The sequence below is a fragment of the Dermacentor silvarum genome, chromosome 8, assembly GCF_013339745.2.
Source record: "Dermacentor silvarum isolate Dsil-2018 chromosome 8, BIME_Dsil_1.4, whole genome shotgun sequence".
Classification (NCBI taxonomy): Eukaryota; Metazoa; Arthropoda; class Arachnida; order Ixodida; family Ixodidae; genus Dermacentor; species Dermacentor silvarum.
Window position 1 is genome coordinate 26,274,770 of NC_051161.1, and position 26,057 is coordinate 26,300,826.

A 26,057-nucleotide genomic window follows, 5' to 3' on the forward strand; every position below is an offset into this window, starting at 1 on the left:
CACATGGCATGATGGCATGCCGTACATAGCTTATGGTGTTCAGCCACTTGAAGTCCAACTGCAAAGGAAATTTCACTTTCTTGATGAACTGGTTATAAGCGAATCGTACATATTATCGAAGCAAATGAGGCGGAACTGCAGGGCTAGTAATTGTATCATTTTTTAATTAACATCCTTTAAATAGCATGTCTGCAGACGGCAGCAGTTTGATGCACATCTTAGGCCATGACCTTGGAGATCTTGAAGGAGGTCATGCCCAAAGTTTGCTTTGTAGTTTCAGTATTAAAAACATCTGTTCTTGCACACTTTTTGTGATACATCCACTTGCGTTTCAAACATACACTTTTGCATGAAAGCAGCTCAATACACTACTTAAATCAAGGCTTTTTATGCACAGAATGTAAAAACCCGATTGATCCCTCCAAAATCAACTTCTCGGCAAACTGGGTGTAGCAAAATATGGACTGTGGCACAGAAAAATATTCACATGTGGTCGCAGACTCATGGGTTTCAGTTATGAGCTGCGAGTTCTCATGTCCTGTAAAATTTGCATTACTCTCACTACAGAGGCGCAATACTTCAATGATTATACACGCTACGGGGATTGTGGCATGGCCGGTCGCCTTCGAGTCAGTGTTTGTCTTTTTTTCTTTCCCCCTGTTCCTGTTCCCTTTCCATTTGCGGCAAATGAAGGTGACGGACAGGCTGTCACTTAGCCCAAGGAAGTTCAGTGGGCAGCATCCACTGAACAACTGGCTCACGGGAATCAAGTCCTTTCTCTTCTGGCCACACACAGCGTGACCACGAGAGCAAGGACAGAGGAGTTTCCTCCAGGACAGCACACACTTTTCTCGTGCTTGACGACCCCTACGAGAATTGCTTGGACTTTAGCTAATCTACAGTGTCTTCGACAGCTTTGAGCACATCTTGCATTGCTCCTTTCTTAATACTAAGCCAAAGAGGGGCACCACATGCTTATATGTGGTCCTACTATGCCGGGCAACAATCATTGAAGGCTAACTCGAAAAAAGGTTGCCCTTCCACTCTCACGACCGGCTCTCGGCCACTGTGAGTATGCGGCATAGCCACGGGGGACCATTCCTTCAGTCGCAATGTGTTAGGCGAGATTTCCTCCTACGGCAACATGCTAAATGCGCTTGTTCTGTATATTTGCTCTTGGCGTGGGATGCCTTCGCTCGCCATGCCACCTGAGACCGGGCATTTGTAGTGTTGTTGTCACCAGAGGTTGGGTGCAACCTTCGTTGACATGGGCACTACAATGTTTTTTAAATGTGGTACTCAATGCCCTCGAAATGCTGAGCATGTCCACGCTGCAACGCACCACTGTGGCTCACTAAGCTTGAATCTTGGTTGTCTGTCATTCCTGTGTGTAGTACTGTAGAGACCCCACAATGTGCACATACAGGTAGCTACAAGACATCTGCAGGGCAAGCACTCACTTTTGTCAGAGCTGCTCGACGTTATACTAGGAGGTTCTGGAGGCAACGCCTGTTGTAAGAGCTGAAGGTAGAAGTCGTTCTCCTTGGCCACTTCTTTCTGCTTTCTCTGCAAACGGTAGTTTTGAAACATTTTGTTCCACCTTCTTCAATTAAAATCTCATCAAAGGCAGCAGTAATCCTCAAGGTGTGGACAATGCTTTTGAGAATTTCGCTGAGTACAATGCAGCCTGGTTATAACAAATTTGCCAGAATAGACAATCATTTTGTTTCCGTGTGCGTGCATGTGTGCGTGTGTGTGTCCACTTTTCATTACTGTATAGCGTATAGACTCGTACAAGGGCCGCACTTTTTTTTTTTTTTTCACGATTTGGATGAAGTGCAACCCTTACACTCCCGGGAACCAAAAGCTTTGGTCCCATGTAAGGGCCGCTACAAGGTGGCTCTAGATACTAGATGCTGCTACTACATCTAGTAGCGGTATGCAGAAGTACACAGCATGCGAAAATTTGCCGATGCGTGCGTGCGGCATCAAAACACTGAACGGGACTGCTTCTCCACTGGAAATTTTTTTCCCAAATTTAGGGCTGCCAAGTTAGGGGTGTGGCCCTTACACGAGTCTATACCGTATATCTGGCCAAAAACGCATACTTGTAGCTCCTTGCATGTGTTTCCTGATTGAACACTCTTGGATAATGGCCTTAATATGGGGATCACCTAGTTGCACCTTTATTGTCACTCCAGATGTCGCAGACGTCAACTCTAGCAACAGCTATTGCACCGGCTACAGAGCATAAAGCAAGCACTATCACCATCGCAATCAGCAATTATCTCAGCCAGTTCATTCTAAGCCGATAGGAGCAAGATCATTATTGTCAGTCTGCTCCCCACCACAGGCATGGAGAAGGACCTTATCACTAGCAGAAGTGGGGGCCATGGCAGACAGTGCGGCAACAATGAAGTTGTGATAAGGGCCTCATCCCGACCTACTGCCCACTCCTTCCTCTAGATAAAAGCACGAAGAGATGGTGATAACTATCTGCCATTTTTTTTTTTCTCCTCTTGAATAATGCAACGAAGTGACTTTTATGAAGCAGCTTGGCGGGGGTGCAGATGTGCTGAAGGTCTGCTGCAATTAGTTCTTTTCTGTTATCTATACAGTAAAAAATTTTGAAAGAGCACTAATGTGTCCCTTGGCTGTGGCAGCATTTTTCTAGCTATATCTGGTGAACTTACATCACTTGCTTCATAATATAACTGGATTCAACATGCACTGAAAGTAGATAAACAGGAATTGGAAGCAGAAAAGCAGGCTAGACTGTACTTGAGAATAGAATGGGTACAGCTGTAGTTTATAGCTCTAATCTGAATTTTGCTAAATGTTCTCTATGCACTTCAATGTTGGCACAGGGGCGTCCCCTCCTGTTTATTTCCTCTATCAAAGACTGCATGCTTTGCCACAGAAAACTACAGCTACTAAGCTTTCAACTGCAATCTTTTTTTCTGTTAAGTCACCCTTCCCACTGAACAAATGATGAGAATTTTGAAAAAGTGATTGCCAAGTCTAACACTACCTAGTATTTGGCTGTAGTATTTAAGAAATTTAATAAAAAGTGCAATTTTGCTGATGTGGGGAAAGAAGAACAAAAAAAAAATGTCGTGAAAAATAGCTTTCTCGAACAGAATATGTGTATTCATCGTGATGATAAGGATATCATGTTATAATTTTCTGTACTGGTTCAAACTGTCTTGCTCAAAATGCCATTTTTTATTGTAAAGGGTTGAAAATTTGTTCTTATTGAGAAAAACATTGGTGTGCTGACAGAACTACATGAATGATGCGTGCAAACAAAGTAGCTCAGAAAAGTTTGAACAATTTTCTCAGGTATTACATTGGCATAAATTGTCACCATCAGAACAGATACACTTGAAAGAGTGAAGGTGCTACTTACAAGTCGCATCCTGTAGCCAATGTAGCTTTTTACACAGAAGCTCATTGTAACCATAGGATAACCTATGCTGCAATGCAAAGATGGACAAGCATTAGCAATGCAGCTTTCTCACATTGTTTCTATAGTACTGACATGACATTTTTAACTAGTCATTGTCTTGCGTTAGGTGTAGGACCAAGCCCTCTAAACATTAGAAAAAATGCTAGCGAACACCAGAGCATCATAAATAATTTACTATAATACTCGTTTCTACGAGCCATTTTGGATTTTTATACCGAGAAGGTGGCTGAGCCATGACGTCACAATTAGGGTTGTGGAAATAGTAATTTTCTTTAAGACCGAATCGAACAGCGTCAGAATCGAATTAAATTGAATATCAAATGTATTTTAAAATACTTTTTAAATAATGAACAGCTGTTTTCACCATTAATATAAAACAATTTTCACATCATACTACAGCGTAATCTCGTTGATACGATCTTCACTGGGAACCGGAAAATAAAACGTATGATCGGAAAATCGTATTATCCAAACATAATCGTATATAAGAAAAAGAAATGGTATATATATAAAAAAAAAACATATCCCGAAAAACGTATTATGCAGAATCGTATCAATGAGATTCCACCGTATATTCACAGCGTAAACAAGTTTCTGTCATTACATTGCACAATATAAAGGGTTGCTTATTAGCACAAATGGAGCATTAGCAGCAAATGAGCCATTTATTTGCGTATTCAGGACTTATTGGCGAGAGTGAATGACACCCAGATTAGTCGGAAAAGTCGAAGTGCCTGAACTACAATGTAGCGTGCTCAACTATGTCCAATGTCTACTATTGTTGCTGGAATGAAATTTATTACAATTTCGCTCCAATTTTATGCTTGATCGTGCACAGCTGGCTAATATATTCCAAAATTATTTGAAAAATATTTGTATTTTTTAATAGATGACTATTTAATTGAGACACCGAATCAAATAAGGCAATATTCTATTTGTTACAAAGATTTCAAATACACCTGCATGCCCATGGTCGCCGTGATTGCTGCCACAAACAAATACAGCGCAAGGAAATGCGTGCAGCGCTCTTGTTCATTTTTTTTTTTTTTTTTGAGCAATACCATCATACCTGCTACACGATTTCAACAAATTTTGCTCCATGTCATGATGTGACAGTTATGTTGATGATGTCAGGTTCAGCATTTCGAGACTAACTTAGCAGTCAAATTAACAACTCTAATAAGTGTCTCCCAACCTTCGCATTTGCAATGCGAACATTATACAAGCTTTATACCCCTATAAAAGACTCTAAAGAGGAACACGAAATAAATTTGGACTGGTAGCATGTTCTACCAAAATGTTATATTTATCAACTTGGCCGAAAGTGGCTGAAAAGCCTGTTTTTCTCAAATATATTCATATTCAACTAAAACATTGCTTTATCCAATCACCCCGAGCACTTGTTCTAAAATACCAATTCAGTCAATTAGGTTGATAGCAGAAGAAACAGATGGACTGCGTTGTTACCAATACCATTTTCGTGGCAAGGATAACAACATAGCTCAACAATACAGCAGATGCTCATAGCACAGGAAAAGAGAGACACACAAGCTGACAAAATGTAAATAAGCTAGCTTCCTTTTGTCACTGTGCTTCTGCGAAACGAAGCATCTGGGATGCCACACCAATAAACTTGTGTTTCCATTATACTTAAGATTAAGAGGAGCCAATTAAAAATAATAAATAAAATAAAAGTTAACATTCCCTTCAGCATAAGCTAAAGAGGATGAAGGCAAAAGCCTGCACACACGACACATTCATTAAATTACTTGACATTTTCATTCGAATGTGTTGTTACTTCCTATTACTTGTTTTCTCCCACCAAAGGTCGTAGGTTTGAGTGCCATAATTAACTCCATCTTAATTTACTGTGCCTTAATTAACTTTGCATTAATTAACACTAAAGGTCATGGGTTCAAGTGCCTTAACTCTATCTGAATTAACTGTGCCTTAAATAACACCAAAGGTCGTGGGTTGGACTTCCACCAATGGTCGTCAGTTTTGGTGCCAATAACACCGGACATCGGATTTTTCAACCCATGAGCCATCTAAGGCTTTCGCCTTAAAGGTACCCTGTACCCTCGTGCATGCACACATGCACACATGCACACATGCACACACACACACACACACACACACACACACACACACACACACACACACACACACACGTACACAGCTCACACTTACCAATGTGCTGCAAACGGCCTGCACAGATCTAAGTGGAAGGCCGTGTTTTTTATGTCTTTGAGCCGCACTGTTGCTTCTATGTACATGAAAAACAGCCACAGCGACAGGGTCGGAAGACAGATTCCCCGTTCTGCAATGCAAGCAAACATGCTCTTTGAGTGAAATGCACACCCCCATGCTGGCGACATGACAATCAACACTTACTGTTTAAAGCTTCCTTCGTTAACATTTGACTATCTTATGCCCATTTCTATCAGCACTGATGGAAAATCATTCGCTCTGGAGTTGGTCTAAGTACAGTTTTTTTTTCCTTGCGGCAATGGATTAAGCTTTATCAAATAGGTTATACACAGCAAGGTCGAAGAGAAAAGCCGAAAGAGAAACTGCACTTGCATAGAAATTTTAGAAATCTATTTCTCTTAGTTCAAGTTTAGTCTAAATCAGCACTGAATCAATAGAAAATAATTGGCAACTTCAAATGGTTATTTAAGCGCGCGCCAGCAGCTTTGAAAGTTCATGTAAGGCATAATTAAAGTTGTAATTAAAGAATGCATAGGCTGTAATAGTGATATTTAGGCTTCATTCTACATAGTGCATCTAGCTCAGTCGCACAATAAAATTTCAGTGCTACCCGACAAAATGATTTATCAGACCCAATGATCAGTGAAACGTATTGTAAGCAAAACTTCCCCAAGCTGTTCAGATGATCAAACCACTCATCTTTGCAGTCCAAAAGGGAGTAGAGTGTAATCTGTCCGGTGGGCAACACAACCTCTGACGTCAACCAACTGTAAAACCTTATTAGGCTAGACCAGCTTACTGCAGTCAGGTTTGAGATAAGGCGACACCTTACATCAAATTAGACTCGAGCTGCTGCGCAACTGTGCACCACAAATCAGGACATGCGTAAAGGCACCACAGATCGGTCACTTATACTACTGGAAGTCAATGCCAATGAATGACACAATGCCCAGATCTATGAACTCACTAAATAATTTGTAAATGTCATGCAGATCAAGGTCTGCCTTTACACACAGCAGGATGTATGGTGGCATCTTAGCCCCATGATATAACATTACAACAGCAACCAATTAGTCTAGCTTTGAGCTCTACTCGATATTTAGCCAACACAAGCAGGATTGCACTTCAACAAGAGTTAGCCAACAGCATAGTAAAGTGCAAGGTAAACAGTGCCCTGAAATTTACTGAAGTAGAATACAAAAGGTGAGCTGGTTGGTGAGTGATGATTAAGGAAAAAGAAAAACAGAGTGAGAAACAGGAGAGTCGGCGCTGCATTTGTGTACTCTCACTTGTCGTGTTTCTCACGGTATTTTTTTTTTTTTCATAATAACTACATTTTCGCACTGCACACACAAGTTTATAGAAGAGCTCAAAGTGGATAAACACTAACTAACAATTTTAGCAAAGTCTGAGAACAAAATGGCAAAACAAAAGCTAGAAAATAAATAAATAAGTGCTTTGTCTTAACTGATCACAGGCTGTCAAAAATAAGAGGTGTCGCAAACACAAAAAGCCACAGGCGAGACGGTAAAAGAAACAGGGACGCAACAGGACACAGGCATTCAAAGGAATGAACGGTGGTTTACCTCGTGTGCCAAACCAAGGAAGTAAGGCATAAGAAAAAAAAAAATAAAGGAGGGTCTCACTGAAGAGAGAAAGGAGGTAAACACTAACCAGCCATACCTGTGTGCCAGACGTACTGCCCCCACACATACGTGCTGGCCACAAAGAAAAGGACGTGGACGGGCAGGAACAGGAAGCAGATCATGTCTGACGTGAGGGCGATGAACACAAAGAACACCGAGAAGGCCTGCATCAGGGGGGGCAACAGACAATGCATCAAACTCTGTCCTCACCATTTAAAAAAAAATTTCCATTTTTCTAAGTTCATAGTAATCATAATTTAATTAAGCTACTATTGTGGTTACACTGCCACAATGAACATTAAAATGAAGCTAATATAAGCGTACTTCCCAGTGATGTAGATTTCAGGAAGACATGTTTGGGCATAAAATGCGATTTCATTAAACAAAATTTAACGAAATGCACAAGAAATATTTGTAATACACTTCTGACGTTTTTAAATAAACAAATAAAAAAAAAACCTTCAAACCTGGAACTTACAAGATGCTTCGTCCTTTCTTGCCACATAAAAACCTCCAATGTTCTAGCTCATGAACACTGTGAGGTACAAAAATGTCTTATGCCTTGCGCGGACTGCCTATCTCTCTCCTTTACCATGAAGCTGTTAGCCTCTAGTTGGTCAGGATTTTTCACAGTTGCATCCTCACAGAAAAAAAACCTGTCATTAAAGCGAGGAGTGCATACATTCTTTGGTATCACGCATACAATATACAGCACAGCATTAGAACAAGCACAAAACAAACATCCAAACCACATCATTGATAATAAGGCGCTCCTGCTAATAATACGAAGCACGTAGAGCTCCCCGCATGTGTTTACCGGTAAAGATTACTCTTGCGCAAGCTGCCACGGCGACAACAGTTTGAGACGTGGGGAGTGATGTCACTAGGCTTTCATATATAAAAGAACCAGCCTAGCAACAGATTTCATTGTTGTCGCAGCACCACTAGCAACACATAACTATGCAACACATAGTTAGGACCCCCGAGGAGCAGCGTGAATACGGGAAGCGGCAAAGGAAAATGAAACTGCAATACAACCAGCGGCGGCGTGCTGCCAAAATTGATGAACTTTGTTCCCGAGAGGCTTAGCGCAAGCACCAAGCCAAGGAGGACCCAAATGTTATCGCGCAAGAGGCTCAACACAAGCGACAAGCCTGGCAGGATGACGGTGTCCGCACCAGAGAAGCCGAGCGCAACCATTGCATATCCCCCCCTCAGCACTTGTAGTGGTGGTTATGAAGAGCTTCGCTAGAATTTTTTTTTTTTTCTCTCACTCTTTAAGAGAACTGTCTTAACTGGTAGTTCATAGCTTCAAACATATAAAGTCAGCAGACAATGACACCAAGGAAAGCATAGGCTGAATTACCGTATTTACATAAGTATAACCCGACTACGACAATAATGCAGGGGGAAGTTTGCACCCTTAAACAAATAAAAAATAGTATTATGATTATAACGCGAGATTGGGACATTTAAGGGCAGCCATAGTCAAACGGGCAGAAAAGGAGGGCAAAAGAAAAATTATTTAGAAAAAAAAAAAGCTCACGCTAGAATAGTGTAAATACAGTACTTGTTTTAATTGAAAAGTAGAAATTAAAATATTCATTTCCCTTTGTTCATCATTTATAGGTTTCAATTAAAGCAAGTGATTCACCCTATGCTTTCCTTGGTGTCGTCTGTTGGCTTTGTATGTTTATGACTTCCAAAAATCGAGCCCCTCTGTTCCCCTTCTCCATGTTCATTTACAGCTTCAGTAAGAGGCACTCCTACAAGATCTGACCATTCATTTGTTGCACTGCCCACCACCTTTCTACAGTTCATGTAGCCCTTTTCTATAGGCATTACAATAAATAACTTGTCCAAAATGCCCGACAACATGTATAAGTTGCAACCAGCTGTAAGCCCCGCATAATACTAACTACCACAACGTCCTTTCTTTGGTTTGTGGGCCCAAATTTATTACTCAGCACACTGTTTTATTTAAGCTTTATTTATTGCTTTACACCAAGATGTCATTACCACATGACAGCGTAGGTCGTCCACCAGTCAACAAGGGAACTTAAAGGGACTGACAACTGGCCAGACGGTGTTACGAGACATTGATGGGAATGAAATGACCACGATTTAAGCGACAGAATACAGGGGCCGTATTCTGAAAGATCCACTTCGGCGAAAGTCACGTTCAGTAAATCAACCTGGTGCTTACCCGTGACCTCAGCATGCACTAAGAGAATGTGCTCTTGAACACTTCACAACACACGAGAGAATGCACCAGGCGAGTGCAGAGTGGCTCGAGTGTGTTGCTTTCGAGTGTACCGGCCACAGCACAACGCAGATGTGTTTGTTTATTCACGGGAGCACCCAACAACACCGTGACAACAAATTGATGTAGACCGAAAGTGCTAGATGGCGCTATTTTATTTTCTGGTTTCGCTAAAAGAGCCAATCAACGTGCGCCGTTGGTGGAGGCAAGGCCTGTAACAAGGTTACAGCGTCCTTGAAGAATAAGCTTAGCGAAAAGCCCAGAGGGCAGCTGAAGCAGCGGCAAAACCCTAGTTGACGTTCATGTTCATAGTGTGCATGTAATGAACTCAATGCCCAAGGCACCTAGAAATAGCAGTGCAGGAACATGTGGTCGAGGCAAAGGGAAAACGTTGACACGAGCCTGCAGTTCGGAAGCAGGAAGCGGACACACATTGTGTCAGGTGGGTGAGTGCTGCGGCCCCCACAAAAAAATGTTGCTCACTCCGTGCAATACTCTAATACCTAGCCATTGCTGTCTATGCATTGCCCTATGGGCAAAACTACATTACTAGTATTCTTTTTTTTTAATCCTGCACAGTACTTATTCCTTCTGCAAAATGAGCACTAACTGTGCACTAAGCTCTGTGTTCCCACTATGGTGCTATTTCTGCACATCTTACGAACTAGCCTATTAACCCTTACACAGCAGTCACATTCACTACAGTTCAGCTGTGTCTCAGATACGGCTTCCCACAGTTATGCAATGTGACGCTGAAATATCTAGGCATGTTGATTTCATAAGCAGCTGTCTAAAGAAATGTGGTTAGGTTTTTCTAGCAAATTCATGTAACAGGAGTAGGCCCTAACACAGGAGCAGCTTAACCACAGCCCACTTAAGTATTTTATCAAATGGACTGATGGCAACGACAAACTTTTATAGTCTAGAATATCAGCTGCTCGCAAATTATTTACTGTTGCCCCTATGCTACCCCCCACCCTCCCAAAAAAAAGACAGAAGTTTGGGAGGTGGCAGATTCAAACGCCTTGTGGTGTATATTGTGAACCCACTACCGGTGAAACTGTGATTACGTGCAGCTGTACTTTGCCTCCCCGTGTGGTGAGCATAATTAGCTGCACGGCGAACTAGCCCTGGACATCAGTAGAAAAACAAAAGAAAAGAGTGTGCGCATGTTATAAAAGAAACAAAAGAGACGGCATGTTTCAGGAATAGCCACAGCAGCCAGGGGGAAGCACTCACCAGTCCCTGGTACTTGAACGAATCATACACGCTGCGCAGGAGCAGCCAGAAGGGCCAGAGGAACTCAAAGCGCAGCTCCAGGATGAAGTCGGCCAGCAGCAGCAGTGCCCACAGAAGGAGGAACTTGATGTACACAAACGTGCTGCCAGGATGCAAAGAAAGGCAAAGTATTCTAGCATTACTTCGTTCTGACCCTTCTTAGAACATTATTAAGCTAATCAAGGTCAGGGCAAGAACTCTCTCTTTTCCCATTTTATAATCCAAGAATGTTTTGTTCCACTCACAAACAACAGATAATTTCTTCTATGTTAACCCACTGCTCTTTTGTGCTTTTGGTCACCAGAGAGGCATTTCACACCCATGAGCAAAGGAATGAGGATCATGAGTCATGGAAAAATAAAGAAAAATAAAGAAAGAATATTTTTCACGCAGCTTGAAGCTGAATTTCGCAGTTTTTCTACAAACGAGTTCAGGCTGAACTCTCAAATCATAGGCTGCATGCCTAGGCAGCCAATCTTTTTATTTTTAATTATTTCTTAATGGCATCTGTGGTCTATAAGGGACTTTGTATTAGGGTATACCAACACATCTCTCTGGACTGCTGAACATGGGTATAAAGCACATGTGCTGCCGCTGTCCCTATTGATTTTAAGCAGGCATTTACATGGGCTTACAAGAGCTCAAATGCTGTTATAACAACGCCCACAGAGATCTCATTAAACACGTCTATACTTTTGCTCCTGGAAGAACACATGGGAGATTATCGCTTCTAAGAGACTTGGATAACCTACAGCATGTGGCATATACGACAGAATCCATAAGAACCCATGGTTCTTGGAACATAGGATGGAATTCTATGCTGTTTGATGTATTTCAATAAAGGCGGACCGCAACTGTCACAAATACAAAAAGAGACCATTTCAACAGTGGTTGACACATGACGCAGTGATAATACAGAGACCTCCCTGCTGGCAAAATGACTAGAACTGCACTTTGCATGCACTCAGAAACTGGGCTTACAGCCTTGCTTTTCACTTTGCTCTGTTTCCGTTCCTAAATACACCAGTATTTCTAACAGCATGGCTCACTTGACAATTAAACAGAACATATATGACCCCCCTTACGCCTTACTAGATGCTACAATTACGCATCTCATTGTTAATTCATTCACGGTTTACGTGCACTGCTGTACCCATACTTACATGCATGAATTATTACAGTCCTTTCTGTAGAATAATTAAGTAACAAATCTGCTGTTGTGGTGCCCCTTCCAAAGGTCACACATTTGTGATGCAACCACATGTTGCGACAATGACAGCACTTCAAGGCTGTGACAAGACATCTATCAACCCAAAGCTGCTATAGAATTTACCCTGAGAAGAGCAGTAAGCAAGGCAAATAGTTTACTTTTTATATGCCAATTTGGGCTTGCTCTTTTCAGATCAGCTGGAGAAAGCTCCAGTAGCATGCCATGGCACTGGGGTGTACAAAAAAGCACTTTTTGAGACCGAATCAAATAGAACAGCACCAGAACCAAATCAAATGTAAATTCATATAGTTCTTGAATAATGAAGAGCCTTTTTCACCATTAATAAAAGACTATGGTCACATCCCCAGTAAACACAATGTTAGCAAATAACTGTCATTACACTGTCCTTTAAGGACCACGGTTTACTGAAGTCACAGCACAAGTGGGTATTATTAATAAGACGAGAGGGGTCAACAGTGGGTGAGCAAAGCCTGGAGCCAACATTTTGACAAGAGAACTGGTCTTCATCAGGCCAAGAAGTGCTTTTCCTTGCAGAATTTATATAAATGGAACAGAACAAATAAGCAGTTTGTTTGCATACGGAGTACTCTTCCAAGCATACATGGTTATGAATGATCAGTATGAAGTTTAAAACGGCAATCTTGTGAGTCTCTCGGCATCTGTGTGCATCATCGAGACAAAATCGGAAATGCGTGTCGTCCGTGGTTATGGCAGAGCGAAAAAAGCAGACCTTTTTTAGTTGAAATAGTCACAGTACTATATGGTACCAGAATTATACCAAACATAGTTGCAGCAAAGCGTATTCGGATTTAATGCCATGAGAAAACAGATGCAGCCATCCATAAATAGCACCAAATGATATCCTCTGCCAAATGCCATATCTCGAGCCAAATTTGAGTGTGAATGATCAGTCTAGACGAACGTTTGGCCCTCTACACAGCATGCTCCCCTTTCATGTCCACACTATAGGCCTAAATTAAAGATTTTGCATATTTGCTTTGTTTTATGTTTGATAATCTACAATTGACAATGTAAAGCATTCAGCAGCTATTCGGATTCGCTAATAGCAACTATTTGATTCATAGTCTGCACTGAATAGCAAAATACTCAATTTGTTATTTGAAAGTTTCGCTTTCGAGGTTGCTTGGACTGGTACATTCATCTAGAGAGTAACTAATATGTATGAAAGTAGACTCAATATTATAAGTAATATGCAATCCAGTAGTGTACAATTTCCTGAATGTTTCTAACCAAGCCAACGCTAAGAGAACATATGAAAATACAGTGTAAAATTACATCTTTACTATTTAAAAACACAACATTTTTGACCAAATTTTCTATTTGTTTTGAGCTGCTCTTAAAAATAGAAGCCAAGCCACTCGTTGGGGATTGTTGTGAAATAATCATTTGCTTGCTGGCCGCTATTATTTGACTGCCCTGACAGGCACACAGTATGCTCAGTAAGAGAAACACTTGTGTCATAGAACAATGGGTCAAAACAAACGAAACCATTTAAATGTTACCACTCTCCAGGCCAATCAGGCACATGACATTTTTACAGCCTTACTCAATTACTGAAGCCAATGAAGAAAGCGCATTCGAACACAAGAGACAAAGTGACCTGGGAATCCTTTTCTCTCTTTGTATCATTCACACAACCATTGCACACTGCACTGGTTTCATCAACACTTTACTAGCCTGCAATTTCAATGGACTTAACAGCTGAATGGTGTTTCAGTTTTTTTAACTTCCTTAACCGACTTGTTGACATATTGCAAATGCCAGTTCATCTGAGAACGGCAAGATATTTTAAAATAAAAACGCAAACAAGGAATTAGGGCACTACTGAACTTTCTTGCTTTCCTTTCTATCACAAGGCATTACATTATGTGCCCGACACAATGCCAACAAAATTATTTCACACCACTTTTAAAGCAAAACTTGCGCACACAAAGAATGGCACAAGGAAAATACACTGTCAGTTGATGAATGAAAAATGCAAATGAACACACAAAGAGCTTCTTTCCTGGATAGTAACATGATACATAATATCAAGATATCAGCGGTGCATAAACAATACTCAGACAGTACCATGCCATCAAGCACATTTTCCAAGTGCTGCAGTAATGAGTACGAGCGTGTGTGAATACAGATATATGCGCTCAGGGTGCCTGAGCCCAGAAGGCCTTGTAGAAATATGTGAAAGGTTACTGCCTTTGTGATGTGAGGACAGTTGGCATGCTACAAAAGTACCGCACAAGTGCAAACAACAGCCTCACTATTTGAAACCTCCATTACAAAGGCTGCCAGTAGCAAAATGTGGATCGTTAGATGCTGGTGTTTATTTACTACATGCCGATATCATGGATGGCAAAATAGGCAACCGGCTATTGGTACGCTTTACATTGCCGCGTGCTCAAGAATAAATAGCACGGAATGTGCCGGTCACAACACTTCCAAAACTCGAAACAACTGTCGCACAATGGATCAGTTATAACGGGACAAAAGCCCTTACTCCACAGCAAACCAAACACACATTAGTGAACCCGATTTTTGCGTAGCGTGGAACTCAAAATCCCGTTTCTACCGCACTGCGTGACATCAAGCACATCGCCCATCATGAACCAAAGAACGCTATTGATCTGCACGTCAAAGAGGCAATGACTTATGCCACTCGATTCGTTACGGTAAGGCCGTCCGTTCTTCCGGTTGTCGAAGCGCGCCGCGCAGCTGTTTTGAAAGCGGATACCTTTCTGTGCTTATCAGGACACCCCGGCGGGTATCGGCCAGCGCGGCGGAAGCGACCACGCACTAGGAGCTCCGAAAGTGAAGCGCTCCTGTCACAACAGAGTTCCTTTAATGAGGATCTGCAAGTATCTTCAGATGCGAACACAAACGTTGCTAAATAAAGGACCTGCGTAACGGCAGATGTTCCGCCGACGCACGAACCACGTTCTCCGTGCGGGTCGGTCGGAGCACGTTCTTCTGTTTACATCCGCGTTTAGACAACTTTTCACGCTGCACACAAGGAATAATGCGCTTTCCGCCAAGCCAGAACGTTTGCGACAGTCGTTACGTGCGCGGGAGAAATAAAAGAATGTGTTTGGTGAACAACTGATCGGGACGAAGGGATCATTTTTTTTTTCTTGCGAGTACCACTCGCGGCGTGCCCCGGTAACAACTACACCAAGCAGAAGACGCGCGTTTTTGTGCCGTCCCAATGTCGTGTGTCCAACAAACTCGATCATGGTGCAAAGTTGTCGTCGGAAACACATTTTACGGTCTGCATCGCTGACGTTTAGCGCCGCGACCGCTCGCAGCTAGCAGACTCTCGGCACGCAATCGCGGCTTCAGACACACGCGTGCGCGCCGCTGGGCAGCCCGGTTTCAAGGCTTGCGGCCGTTTAAGCTTCCGCAATTCGTTCTGGGCGCTGCGGGCCGACTCAAACAATGCCCGGTGCGCGTACTGTATCATCGTCCAAGCTTCGCGTAACCGTGGAAAGACGCGCCGTATTGAGCGCCATTAGGCCTATAGTTAAGCAATGGATTTTAGGATCTTACCTGCCGTAAATGCCTTCAGTTATTTTTGCTCGCTTGCCGGGTCGTCTGATTTTCCCGCACTCGGCATTCCGTCTCTTCATATTTCCGTATACCAGCACAGTTAGGCTATTTCGATATCCTCGCGGCTACACACAAATATATACGAAAACAGCAGATGCACCACACCGTTTCAGTATATTTTATTTGTTTTGTTTGTTGTCCTAACGCGCGCATAACACACCCCCAATGCGCATGCTACGAGACGTCATACTGACGTCACTGAAAGTAACGTTAGCTCAAATTCCTTAAAATTGTGAAACTTGCAACATATAAAAAGTTAGTTGTAGAAAAATTATTATACAACAACGAGACATAATTTCCGAAGCTTGATTGCGCATTTGTTAGACTTTCAACAATCAAGTTTATTAGGCGAAAATTTGTAAATAGAATTAAAAGGTTTGCTTATAGAATGTTTAGATGCTTATAATTACAATATATTAAAATATTTAATATTTGCGCACTAGTTTTATGCATAATTGTGTTAATTCAAGAAGGCGCGCCCTGGCGCGACTTCAAAAACATCTGCCGGCAACGATGATCAAAATGTAAGATGGCGAATCACTACGATGTGCCGTCTTGGTAAGGACACTTTTTTGCGGTATAAACTTCATCGGCAATAATTTAGAGCCTCAGAAATAATTGTGCTTACCGTTAAGCTTAAGCTACTTTCGTAATGCTACAAATTATCTAGTTCTGTAATGTTGATCGCATTTTGAGGGCATGTGGCCAAGTCGTGGCGAAGTGGCACGGTGTCAATACCTTGCGTTTCAGGATTCTATTTTCGTCTTTGCTATGTGTGGTTACCGTGGTAAGCTCTGTTGTATAAACTGCCTGTCTCTTGCAGGGCTGGGAAGCCTCCTGTGGGCTTACATCTTGACGTATTGAAAGGCGAGAAGCTTATACAGGTGAGGACGCGCTGCCGGCGCCAAAAACGGCATATTTGATTGGGTGTACGCGTGCTTTCGAAAGCGTCCCGCACACAGCTGCACGCATACTGTATAAACGAGTGTGGCCTGCGGTTAAATTTTCACACACACAACTTGCGGCGTTGATTTTATGTACGATATGGTTTGTGTGCGACCTCGCCATCCTCGTTAGATGAGATGCACAGACCACGATGCCAGCACAGTTATTTTTACTGTGGCGCTGTTGCATACTGTATCATAGGTGTTTTTTTCTTGTTGTTTTTTTCTGTCCCGTAGAAAAGTTCATGTTCTCCGTATCACGTTTTCAGAAACTCATGATAGATGAGAAAAAGTGCTACTTGTTCGGACGGAATCCAGATCTGAACGACTTTGTCATCGACCACCAGTCATGTTCTCGTGTCCACGCTGCACTCGTCTACCACAAACACCTGCAGAGGGCATTTCTGGTAGACCTGGGAAGCAGTAAGTACTGTACATGGTCTTCAGTGCTTACTGTCGGAGCTGCTACGTGAATTACACAATGGCACACCTTTACACATGTCAGTCATTTAAAGTTGGCCGTAACTCGCATCTGCGTTGTCATTCAGAATCACTGTCCTTGTCTGTCTATCTGTTTCAGCACATGGAACATTCATCGGCACCATTCGGCTGGAGCAGCACAAACCAACCCAGCTGCCCGTGGACAGCAGGTTTCACTTTGGTGCATCCACTCGCCTCTACATTCTGCGTGAGCGGCCCCAGAAGGTGGCCGCACGGCAAGGTGACGATTCAACTGTGACGGACGAAGTGGAGGGTGGCCTTCTGGGTCTCCCCGAGACTGAGACTGAGCTTGATGTAAGACTTGAGCTTCCTGTGCTCTTACGGGTGGCAAATCAGTTCAAGGGTATAAGGTATGAAACCGGGGCTGGAACAACATAACGATTCTATTCCAATGCTATTCCTTTTTGCGCTACGTCAGTGGTCCGAGTGCCACTTCACCCATATTATCACTGGGATCGGCCAGCTGTCAACGGTGAATGAAAAGAAAGGGATAGAATTACGGGGGGGGGGGGGGGGGTGAAAGAAATCCTTACATTATACCAGCTTTGGAGTCACTCTCGCCAGTGAAAATTTGAAGGCAGTGCTGTACTGAGCCTCCACTGTCTGTCTCTTTGGTACTTCACAATTGTAATTTTAACAATCCTTAGCTTAATATTCGTCTTTAGTGTCACATTAACATAGTCATTCGAGGATCCATTGAGGTAGGCAGGGAGTCCGATTACAAGCTGTGTGATCCATCGTTTCAGAACCTGACTGAATACAACACTGCCCATAACCGAAGGATAACCATGCTTGGTATCCCTGATGAAGAGCTGAAACCTCCAAACCGGAAGCAGAAGAACCTCAGCGTCAAGTTCAACGAGGAGGAGGACGTCATCAATCCAGGTAAGCTCATGAGCAGCTCAGGGATATCAGTTGATGGGACATAACCATGTGTATGACACAAACTTTAACTATCTAACTGCACTATTATGGGTGTCACACGGGCACTCGATCGCGATCGAGGCCAATCTGGATGGAATTCTTTATCACGATTTGCTTCTTTTCTCAGCTTGCCCAAAAGAGCCAATAACAATGGAGAAATTGGATTCCGATTGGGCCCGATCACAATCAAAAGTGATCGTGTGACACCAGTATAACACTGCCTTGTACTGTTAAAAGGATGACTAGTTCGGATGTTTGATTGTAACAATAGGGTAAGAACAAATGCAGTTAGTAGCCCTCATTTCCTGTGCCTTCAGACGCAAATAAGAGAAATCGTACTTTTTTTTTTCGTTGACTTTAGAAACAGACTGTCTGGTGGCTGTTCACTGTGCAAGAATGCGACATTCTTAGTGGGGGCACAGCAGGTGTAAGTATAGCAGTCAGTGGTACCAATGAATGCACAAGCAACTTCTGATATTTTTGTTTTGTGCAAAAGGTGATAAACTCAAAGAAGGAAGGAAGGAAAATTGGGCAATTTGGGATGGCTTGATTTCTGACAGTAAAAGGCAATAATTAGACATAAGGATGACAGAGGAAAAGACAAACAGGCGCAAACGAATAAAAGGGACCAGTGGATCAGTTAGCCATCAATAGCACTGCACATAAGAAAGATTTAATTTTCGCATGGGTGGGTTATTACGATGTTGTGTTGTTCGCTTGCTCTCTCTCCATGCTTTTGTGATTTATTTCATGTATGTGCACATATGCAATTGTTTGGCATGACTAAATTTTATTTGTGAGTCGCTACCTGTGTTTTGTCTTTGTCATCCTCATTTTGTTTCCCCCCCCCACCACTCATACACTATAAAGAAATGAAACTGGAAACTAAATTAAACATAGCGTGGCACTGACATTTGAAGCCTCTGCATGTCATACAAAATGTAGTGTTGTCTTCATCCTTCTACTTTTATTGGCACTTGTGTGTAGCAGGCTTAAAGACTAACTGCAACGAAATTTCGGGCCACTTAAAAAGCTTAGCTTCTGATATTGTAGATGTAGAGGAGCCTCTGCACAAAATTTTATGTTTGGAATATGAGTGATGCAACACGAAAAGCTAGCAACAATTGACATCTTTAATATCAGGGCCGGGATAACATAAAACTATTCCATATCGGTTTTTATTCCAAATCCGCCATTAGCCTTCTGTGATAGGTCAATATGGCTCAGACTCCACCCAAAATAGGTGTGGCGCCCACCCATATAGACTAGAATTCAGAGCCGTTTTCCAGAGCCGCCATTTTCTCGCGACAGTGGCGCCGCGGTGCGAGCATTGACTGCGGGCACCGCAAATCGCTGTACTGGCGGAAGCAGGAGCAGTGGCAATGAATTGTTCTTCAAGCAGATCGTTGATGCTTAAAATTGTTAAGTGCATGCTCGTTTAAATTCTGCATTATGTACGCATGACAGACGCAGTAGAACACGCGTCGGATCGAGGGCACACTTGACTTTTCGGTATCAGTTTTGTGGTATCATGGTCGCAATGAGGGCGATGCATTTTCGTTTGCGGAAGGCGTATGCATTGGTTTCCGCGCGTCGTAAAGCGAGATATTTTGTTAGATTAAGTGTTCTGGCAAGTGCCAGCTATGGTGCAAGAAAATTAGTGCCAATAAGCATGCTACAGCTGCATGTAATGTCGCTGTGCGCTGTCACAGAGCCTTTGCAGTGACATGACACTGTGTTGTGGCGAAGCTTTAATTGTTGACAAAAGTAAAACTCCCAAAGTATAAAACTAGATTTCATTCATACCTTGAGAAACTTATCCAAACCGGGTAGCGGTTTTCGAAATGTGTTTCACACCTCGTGTAAAGTTACTGAGTGAAGCATGCGATGAAAGTAACAATATTGCCGTGAAGCACTGTTTGTTTTCTTTTGAACCGCCATTGAACGCTTCTCTAATAGCCTCGTTGGCTACGCAATACGTGACCAAAACACGCTTGCTTGAACACTCTGAGAAAAAAGAAAAAAAAAGAAACGAATACTTGGGGAGCCCTTCTGCCACGCAACAGTAATCATGATCTTGTTTGCTAGCATTTCATTCTTGAAAACTCATTGCTCGGCGGTGCCGCGTTGGTGCAGTGGTTACGGTGTTCGGAAACAATAATCATGATCTGGTTTGCTAGCATTTCATTCTTGAAAACTCATTGCTCGGCGGTGCCGCGTTGGTGCAGTGGTTACGGTGTTCGGCTGCTGACGCGAAAGACGCGGATTCAATCCCGGCCGCGGCAGTCGCATTTCAACGGAGGAGAAATGCTAGAAGCTCGTGTACTGTGTGATGTCAGTGCATGTTGGTCAGTGCACATATATCACATCGCGGTTTTGGCACGTAAAACCCCAGTAGTTATTAAGACGAAACTTTTATGTGTCTCATGCGGAGGGTTCCTTTAAAGAGTTGGCAATGGCCTTGTCGAAAACCCGGCGTCACCGCAGATGGCAAAAAAATGTCATGTGGCCCTATGGAAATGCATCTACCCAATCACGTGTGGCGCATACCTCGTTCCATACCCAAGTCAGGGTATATGCGGGTATGCGCCATGCAGGGTTTTACAGGTAGCGAAAGCTATCATTTGGTAATGTATAACCTAATGTGGGGGTAACTTAATGTATAACTCAATGCATGACTAAATTTGCACAAGGCCTTCAAGTGGTACAAAGAGTGTAAAGCCGAGGGGAATTTTTTTTTTTTTTTAGAATCGGTGCTCGCCACATTCTTATCAGGAATGCCGACTACGGCACAATGCCACCCTGACGAGTAGCTTTTGTACGTCGTTGCTACTCACTCATAACCATAAGTAGCAACGACACAAACAAGCGCCACGCACAAATAAACACACACTAGTCTGCCGATTCCCGCAGTCCACGCCGAGAGGTAGCGCCTGGTGTCGAGAGTATAGGAGCGCCCCACAGCCTGCGTGCGAGGCTAAAATAATCTGGTCTGTAGGCTGGGCCCGAGCTATTTTGGCCTATCACAGAAGGCTAATGGCGTATTTGGAATAAAAACAGATTGGAATAGTTTTACGTTTCCCCGGCCCAGTAGTGTATCTACTACACTACATTCATGTACTGTTGCGGGCTCTCCCAGCTCTCCCCCGATTTGTTTTAGGGCCTTACCATTATGCCATCTCACTATGTTGTTAGTGTCATCATTGAACTTGCTTGTAAGTGTATTGCGGGCTCTTTATGGCTACATCGTGCAAACTGACTATGTTGACACCCATTGAAGTCCAAGCTGTTACCTGTCGAGTGTTTTGGTTGACAGTAGTTACCTTATCATTCGATGCTGCGCATCTAGTGGGTCACTTGCAGTACCTGACATGGCTGCTGCTGCTCTTGTTGCAGAGGATGTGGACCCGTCCATAGGAAGGTTTCGGAACTTGGTCCACACTGCAGTCATCCCAAAAAAGGTAGAGTGCCACATGCTGTGCATGAAATGGCCATCTCAGCAGACGGATCTTGCAAAACATTGGTCTAACTGCCTTGCTTGCTCTGTGCCAGTTGAACACGTTATGACATGCACCATTACCATTGCACGCAGAAGGCCAAGATGGACACTGGCGACCCGCTGAGCACCCTACTGCCCGACTCTGACAAGTCGAGCCACATGCACCCCTTCTCAAAGCCCGAGTCCGCGCATGTGTCCCACTTGAGCACCATCTTCTCGCCAATGCTCTCGGCCAAGCTGGGACTTCACCTGCCCAACCCTGCGCCAGAGATCGAGCCAGCCAGTGCTCCTCTTGTGAACCCTGCTGCGCCGGTGGTAACAGCCCACCCAGCCACAGCAGACGCCAACCTACCACCAGAGCCTAAGAAAAAGAAGTATGCCAAGGAAGCGTGGCCCGGGAAGAAGCCTGTGCCCTCGTTACTCATGTGAAGGTGGAGATTGTTGCTTGGCCCAGCTGACTCTACTCCCAGTATGGAGGAGAGAACACTTCCACTCATGGGTTTGGCTGGCAAACAGGTACCGGCCCAGCATGTGGCAAATGTGCGCCGGCTGCAACAAGTGCCTCTCTGTATCCATGCGCTGCTATGCCTCTCGAGTCTGCAGAAACAAGGAGGGATTGATACCTGCAGCAAAGCTGTGGTGCGGCCCCTTACAACAGCTGCCGCCTGCAGGTGAAGTGGCAAGCCAGTGTTCTGCTTCGAGGCCTGTCTCGTTTTGCAAATGGCATTGCCACGGTGCGGACGAAGCAGCCATGAAGGATTGTGCGGGTGGTTGCACACCACTCGGTTGCTTCGGAGTCCTGCCAGAACGACCGTTACACTGTTCACAGTAGAATGTGTGTACTGCTGGCCAAATTGAACTCGCACGTAATATTGACACAGTTAATGTGCTGGGATTTTTTCAGGCTGTACAAGTTTTTCCTAGCATGCAGCAGGTAGTGTTGTGAATATAGATTGACCTCTACATTCACAGTCCCATGCTAGTAAGAAAACAAGCGTTATTTGAATATAGCACTTGACAATTCTAAAAATGAAGGTTGACTCATTTTTAAGAGAATTGATGAAGGTTTGAAGGCATACCTTGAACTTTACTGGTCAGGATCAGAGGCAGCACCATCATCCAAACTATGTGTCTCGTCGATGATAGGATTTTTTGGTGGTGAGGGGGTTGGTACACCCATGGGCATTTGGTGCCTTTGATCATGAGTACAAGATGGCCTTGTTTGGTGAAGATTATAGGTAGACTCCTTTAGTCTTGCGCAGTGGTTTTGGAAAAAAAGGTCGGCCCATAATTGAATGCAGTAATTCAGTGGATGTAAAATTGCACTACCTGCAGCAGGTAACAGTCAATAAACTTGTGCAGCCTAAAAAAACATTGTTGAATGCCAATCACAGCCATTTAAATCATCATGGAAACCAGCTTTCTCCTCCTTTTTTGCACTGTCATCTCATTCATGCTCAGTTTCAAGTCTACTGCTCCACAATATAACTGCACATTACATTGTACAACTGTACATTATGCATATAAGACATCATCAACTCTCTTTGTACACATGATTAAAGTGCATGTTATTGTGGACTATGCATGTAACGGTTGCAATAAATCTGTACACCCTTGTCTCAGCTCAGGTTTTTCCCTCTAACCAACATTGCACAGTTTTATGAAGAGAATATGCTTAGAAATTCTGAGTGCATAAATACATAGCATATGAATGTTGTAATATTTGTATATCGTCCACAAAGGTCCTGCTGTTGGGATAATTCATACACCAAATAACATACGTGTACTTTTCAGACTGTTTTAGAATGTTTGTGAGTAAATACAGAATATGCCATAAGTTATTACTTACGAAGGTTATTACTAGCCAGTATGATTGTGCACATCATCAGATTTAGCAAGTTAAACAGTCTGAACACAGTTATCCTAAAAAAAAATTGTGAATATTTGAATTTTTTGTCAGTAGTATAGAAGTCCCAGCTGTAGGAGCTTGGTTTAGAAAGCTCGCCTGCTTCTGCGCATTTTGTAGTCCTGCATTTAAATATTTTGTTGTGGCAGCTTTTTATATGCAAACAAATAAGCTAAGAGGTGTCTTCGCCACAGTATGCACACCGGCAACACCACCATTAACCTTTTCTAGCCAAATGTTGCAATTTCACTAGGCAGCCTCTGCTACATGTCTAGTTGTCTTACAGGTTGCCTCACCTCCCAATTCAGTGGACATACAGTGAGAAAATGTGCGATTACAGTTGACTCTCGTTAATGTGGCTTTTCGCTTAATTCGAACGCACTGCAATGTCCCAGCAAAAAGCTGGTTTAGTTCAAATGCATGCCACTTCACTTAATCCAACCTCCATCGGTACCCCCTCATGCATGCAGCAGCTAGTAAACAGCTTGAAAACACTAAAGTCTGCACATGATATTCCTGTTTGCCTAGGCATGAAGCTGTTCAATTTTCTTTTCCAAACTTTATATTTCTATTTAGACCAATGCTGAGGCAGCATTTAAACATATCTGTGCTCTTCGGCCACATGCTGGTTAGGTCGTGCTTCATGAGAAAAAAGCAAGACAATATTACAGCCTACTTCAAGCAATAAAAAAAGATTTTAATTCGTTCGTTTTGCTGCTGTTTGTTAATTTGACCTTTTCGATAATTCAACTAAACCTTACGGACCTTCCAAGTGTCAAATTGACAGGAGTTGACTGTATAAAGTCATTCTTACGCACTAAACTTCCCCATTGTAGTTCTGGTAGAAAAAATTTAACAGAGGTTAAATGTGAGTGGTTAACACCTGGTTAGGCAGGTGCATGTTCAGCTCTGGTAGCATGGCACAGAATTTAGCAGACAAATTAGGGCATGTCAATTTTGCTCCTGTCGGTTTACGTGGATAAATTTAACTAAGCTATGGTACAGGGCTCTGTAAGTGATGAACGGGCATGCAGTCTTGCAATGTTGGATATGTGGTACAGCTTGTTGGCTCATGCTTGCTTCTTGTTTTGCATTTGGTATAATTTTGATCTGTATCGGCAAGAAGTGCTTTGGGCATGAAAGCCCTGGCAAGTGACATTTGCAATTGGGAGGGTGCCTGTATAGGCGGTGTACAAAACGTGACTTGTTTCTGGTTCTGAAATTGCTTCCGGTGCATGCAGCCAGCAAAAGCACAGCCTTTGACATTGGCTTCTGCTACTCAGTGAAAGCCGTTGCTGGGGTGTAGATTCTGTGAGGTCTCACACATGCTCTTGGGACAAAGGAACTGACAACACAGTAGTGCAAACAATCAAAAGGGCATTTATTGCACCTTTCATACACTAATACACACTAGCCGAATTACTACCAATAGAACATTCACATGGGCGCGCGACAAATCAAGGAAGTCCGACTCACCGCGACCGGATAGCGAGCGAACCCATGCTATGACACCATCGCCTAGTCGTTCACGTGAGTCGCGCATCCCCACAATTCAGACACCACCTATTGGTCCATACTGCTAGTAGATGAAAGTGTTGAAGAAAGCTTCAGCTGAAATTTTATCTCGATCTGCACGACTAGGATAATAACCAAGTCAAGCCGCCACCCACAGGACACCTTCAGAAGATGTAAATCCTGGGAGCAAGGGCGGCTAGAACTTGGGGTGGTATAAGCTAAAAAATTCATGTCGAGTGAATATTTGCTGGCAGTGAGCAGTAACAGATATTGATTGATTGATTGCTTTATTTGTTTTGTCACAGTACAGCGTAACAGGAGGCGGAGGGAAAAGCCGTTCACATGACAGCTTCAGGGGTCCTTCACCCCCTTTGTGAACAATGACAGCAGCTGAAATGCAGCACGCATAATATCACAGCACTGTTCTTTTTAAGTGGCATATTGTTTTAGAAAAAGATCAAGCCATAAAATAAAACTGATAAACGTAGCTTGTACAACAAAGAATGCTGTAATCTCCTGCACTTAGATAATACACTATCTAGATAGGAGCTGCTAAGTCTGCGGCTCTTAAATAAATTACTACTTAGTTTATGTGACAAAAAGCTGCTAATTCTGCTACACTTAAATGAGACACATCTATTCCTTTGGTATAGTAATGACTTAAAATTCATGGAACATTACGCCGAAGCATTTGAAAGCCATATGTTGCGTAACTTGAGCATGTCTACTTTATCATTACCATAGAAGCCACCAAAGGAAAGATCGCAATCTGTGTCAGATGTGTTGCCAGTGGCATCATCTAGCTGTCTTTTGGTTCCCCCCCCCAAATACCATTGCAGTATGCTTGAGCTGTGTGCTATAGCTGAAAAAATCGGCCATCAGTGCTGAATTAAAATTGCTATAAATGAAAGTGCAGCACTACCAGAAGTATGCTTCCATCTAAACAGACACAAGAAAATATAATGGCAGCTTACCAGGGAAGTCATATGTCAAGAAGCTGGCATTGGCAGGCATGTTTTCATTTCTACCACTGTCGGTGACTCCCTGGG

General features: G+C 43.0%; 2 protein-coding genes across 3 annotated transcripts in view; one reads left to right on the forward strand and one right to left on the reverse strand.

Annotated features, from left to right (window-relative positions):
* Nucleotides 1-15,854, reverse strand: part of LOC119460863 (macoilin-like) — a 36,227-nt gene extending 20,373 nt beyond the window's left edge. The window contains exons 1-6 of the mRNA XM_037721971.2: nt 15,660-15,854; nt 10,829-10,970; nt 7,355-7,490; nt 5,660-5,789; nt 3,410-3,476; nt 1,461-1,566 (exon numbers count right to left, since the gene is read on the reverse strand). Coding sequence (XP_037577899.1) covers nt 1,461-1,566; nt 3,410-3,476; nt 5,660-5,789; nt 7,355-7,490; nt 10,829-10,970; nt 15,660-15,739 — 661 coding nt within the window. The 5' untranslated portion in view covers nt 15,740-15,854. The remainder of the gene's footprint in view (nt 1-1,460; nt 1,567-3,409; nt 3,477-5,659; nt 5,790-7,354; nt 7,491-10,828; nt 10,971-15,659) is intronic.
* Nucleotides 15,855-16,191: 337 nt separating this feature from the next.
* Nucleotides 16,192-23,209, forward strand: LOC119460864 (nuclear inhibitor of protein phosphatase 1). Of its 2 annotated transcripts, none has more exons than XM_037721973.2 (7): nt 16,192-16,277; nt 16,543-16,603; nt 16,933-17,086; nt 17,244-17,458; nt 17,911-18,049; nt 21,485-21,549; nt 21,681-23,209. In XM_037721973.2, exons 1-7 carry the CDS (start codon nt 16,249-16,251, stop codon nt 22,014-22,016), a joined length of 999 nt encoding a protein of 332 aa, XP_037577901.1. In that variant the 5' UTR covers nt 16,192-16,248; the 3' UTR covers nt 22,017-23,209. The 2 variants fall into 2 exon arrangements, with proteins under 2 accessions (XP_037577901.1, XP_037577902.1); XM_037721974.2 differs by having other exon boundaries at nt 21,684-23,209.
* Nucleotides 23,210-26,057: the final 2,848 nt, after the last annotated feature.

Coding starts and splice junctions, on each gene's coding strand:
- LOC119460864 (XM_037721973.2), top strand. CDS start 16,249: ATGGCGAATCACTACGATGTGCCGTCTTG. Junction 16,604..16,932: donor AAGGCGAGAAGCTTATACAG/GTGAGGACGCGC, acceptor TCACGTTTTCAG/AAACTCATGATAGATGAGAA. Junction 17,087..17,243: donor TCTGGTAGACCTGGGAAGCA/GTAAGTACTGTA, acceptor TATCTGTTTCAG/CACATGGAACATTCATCGGC.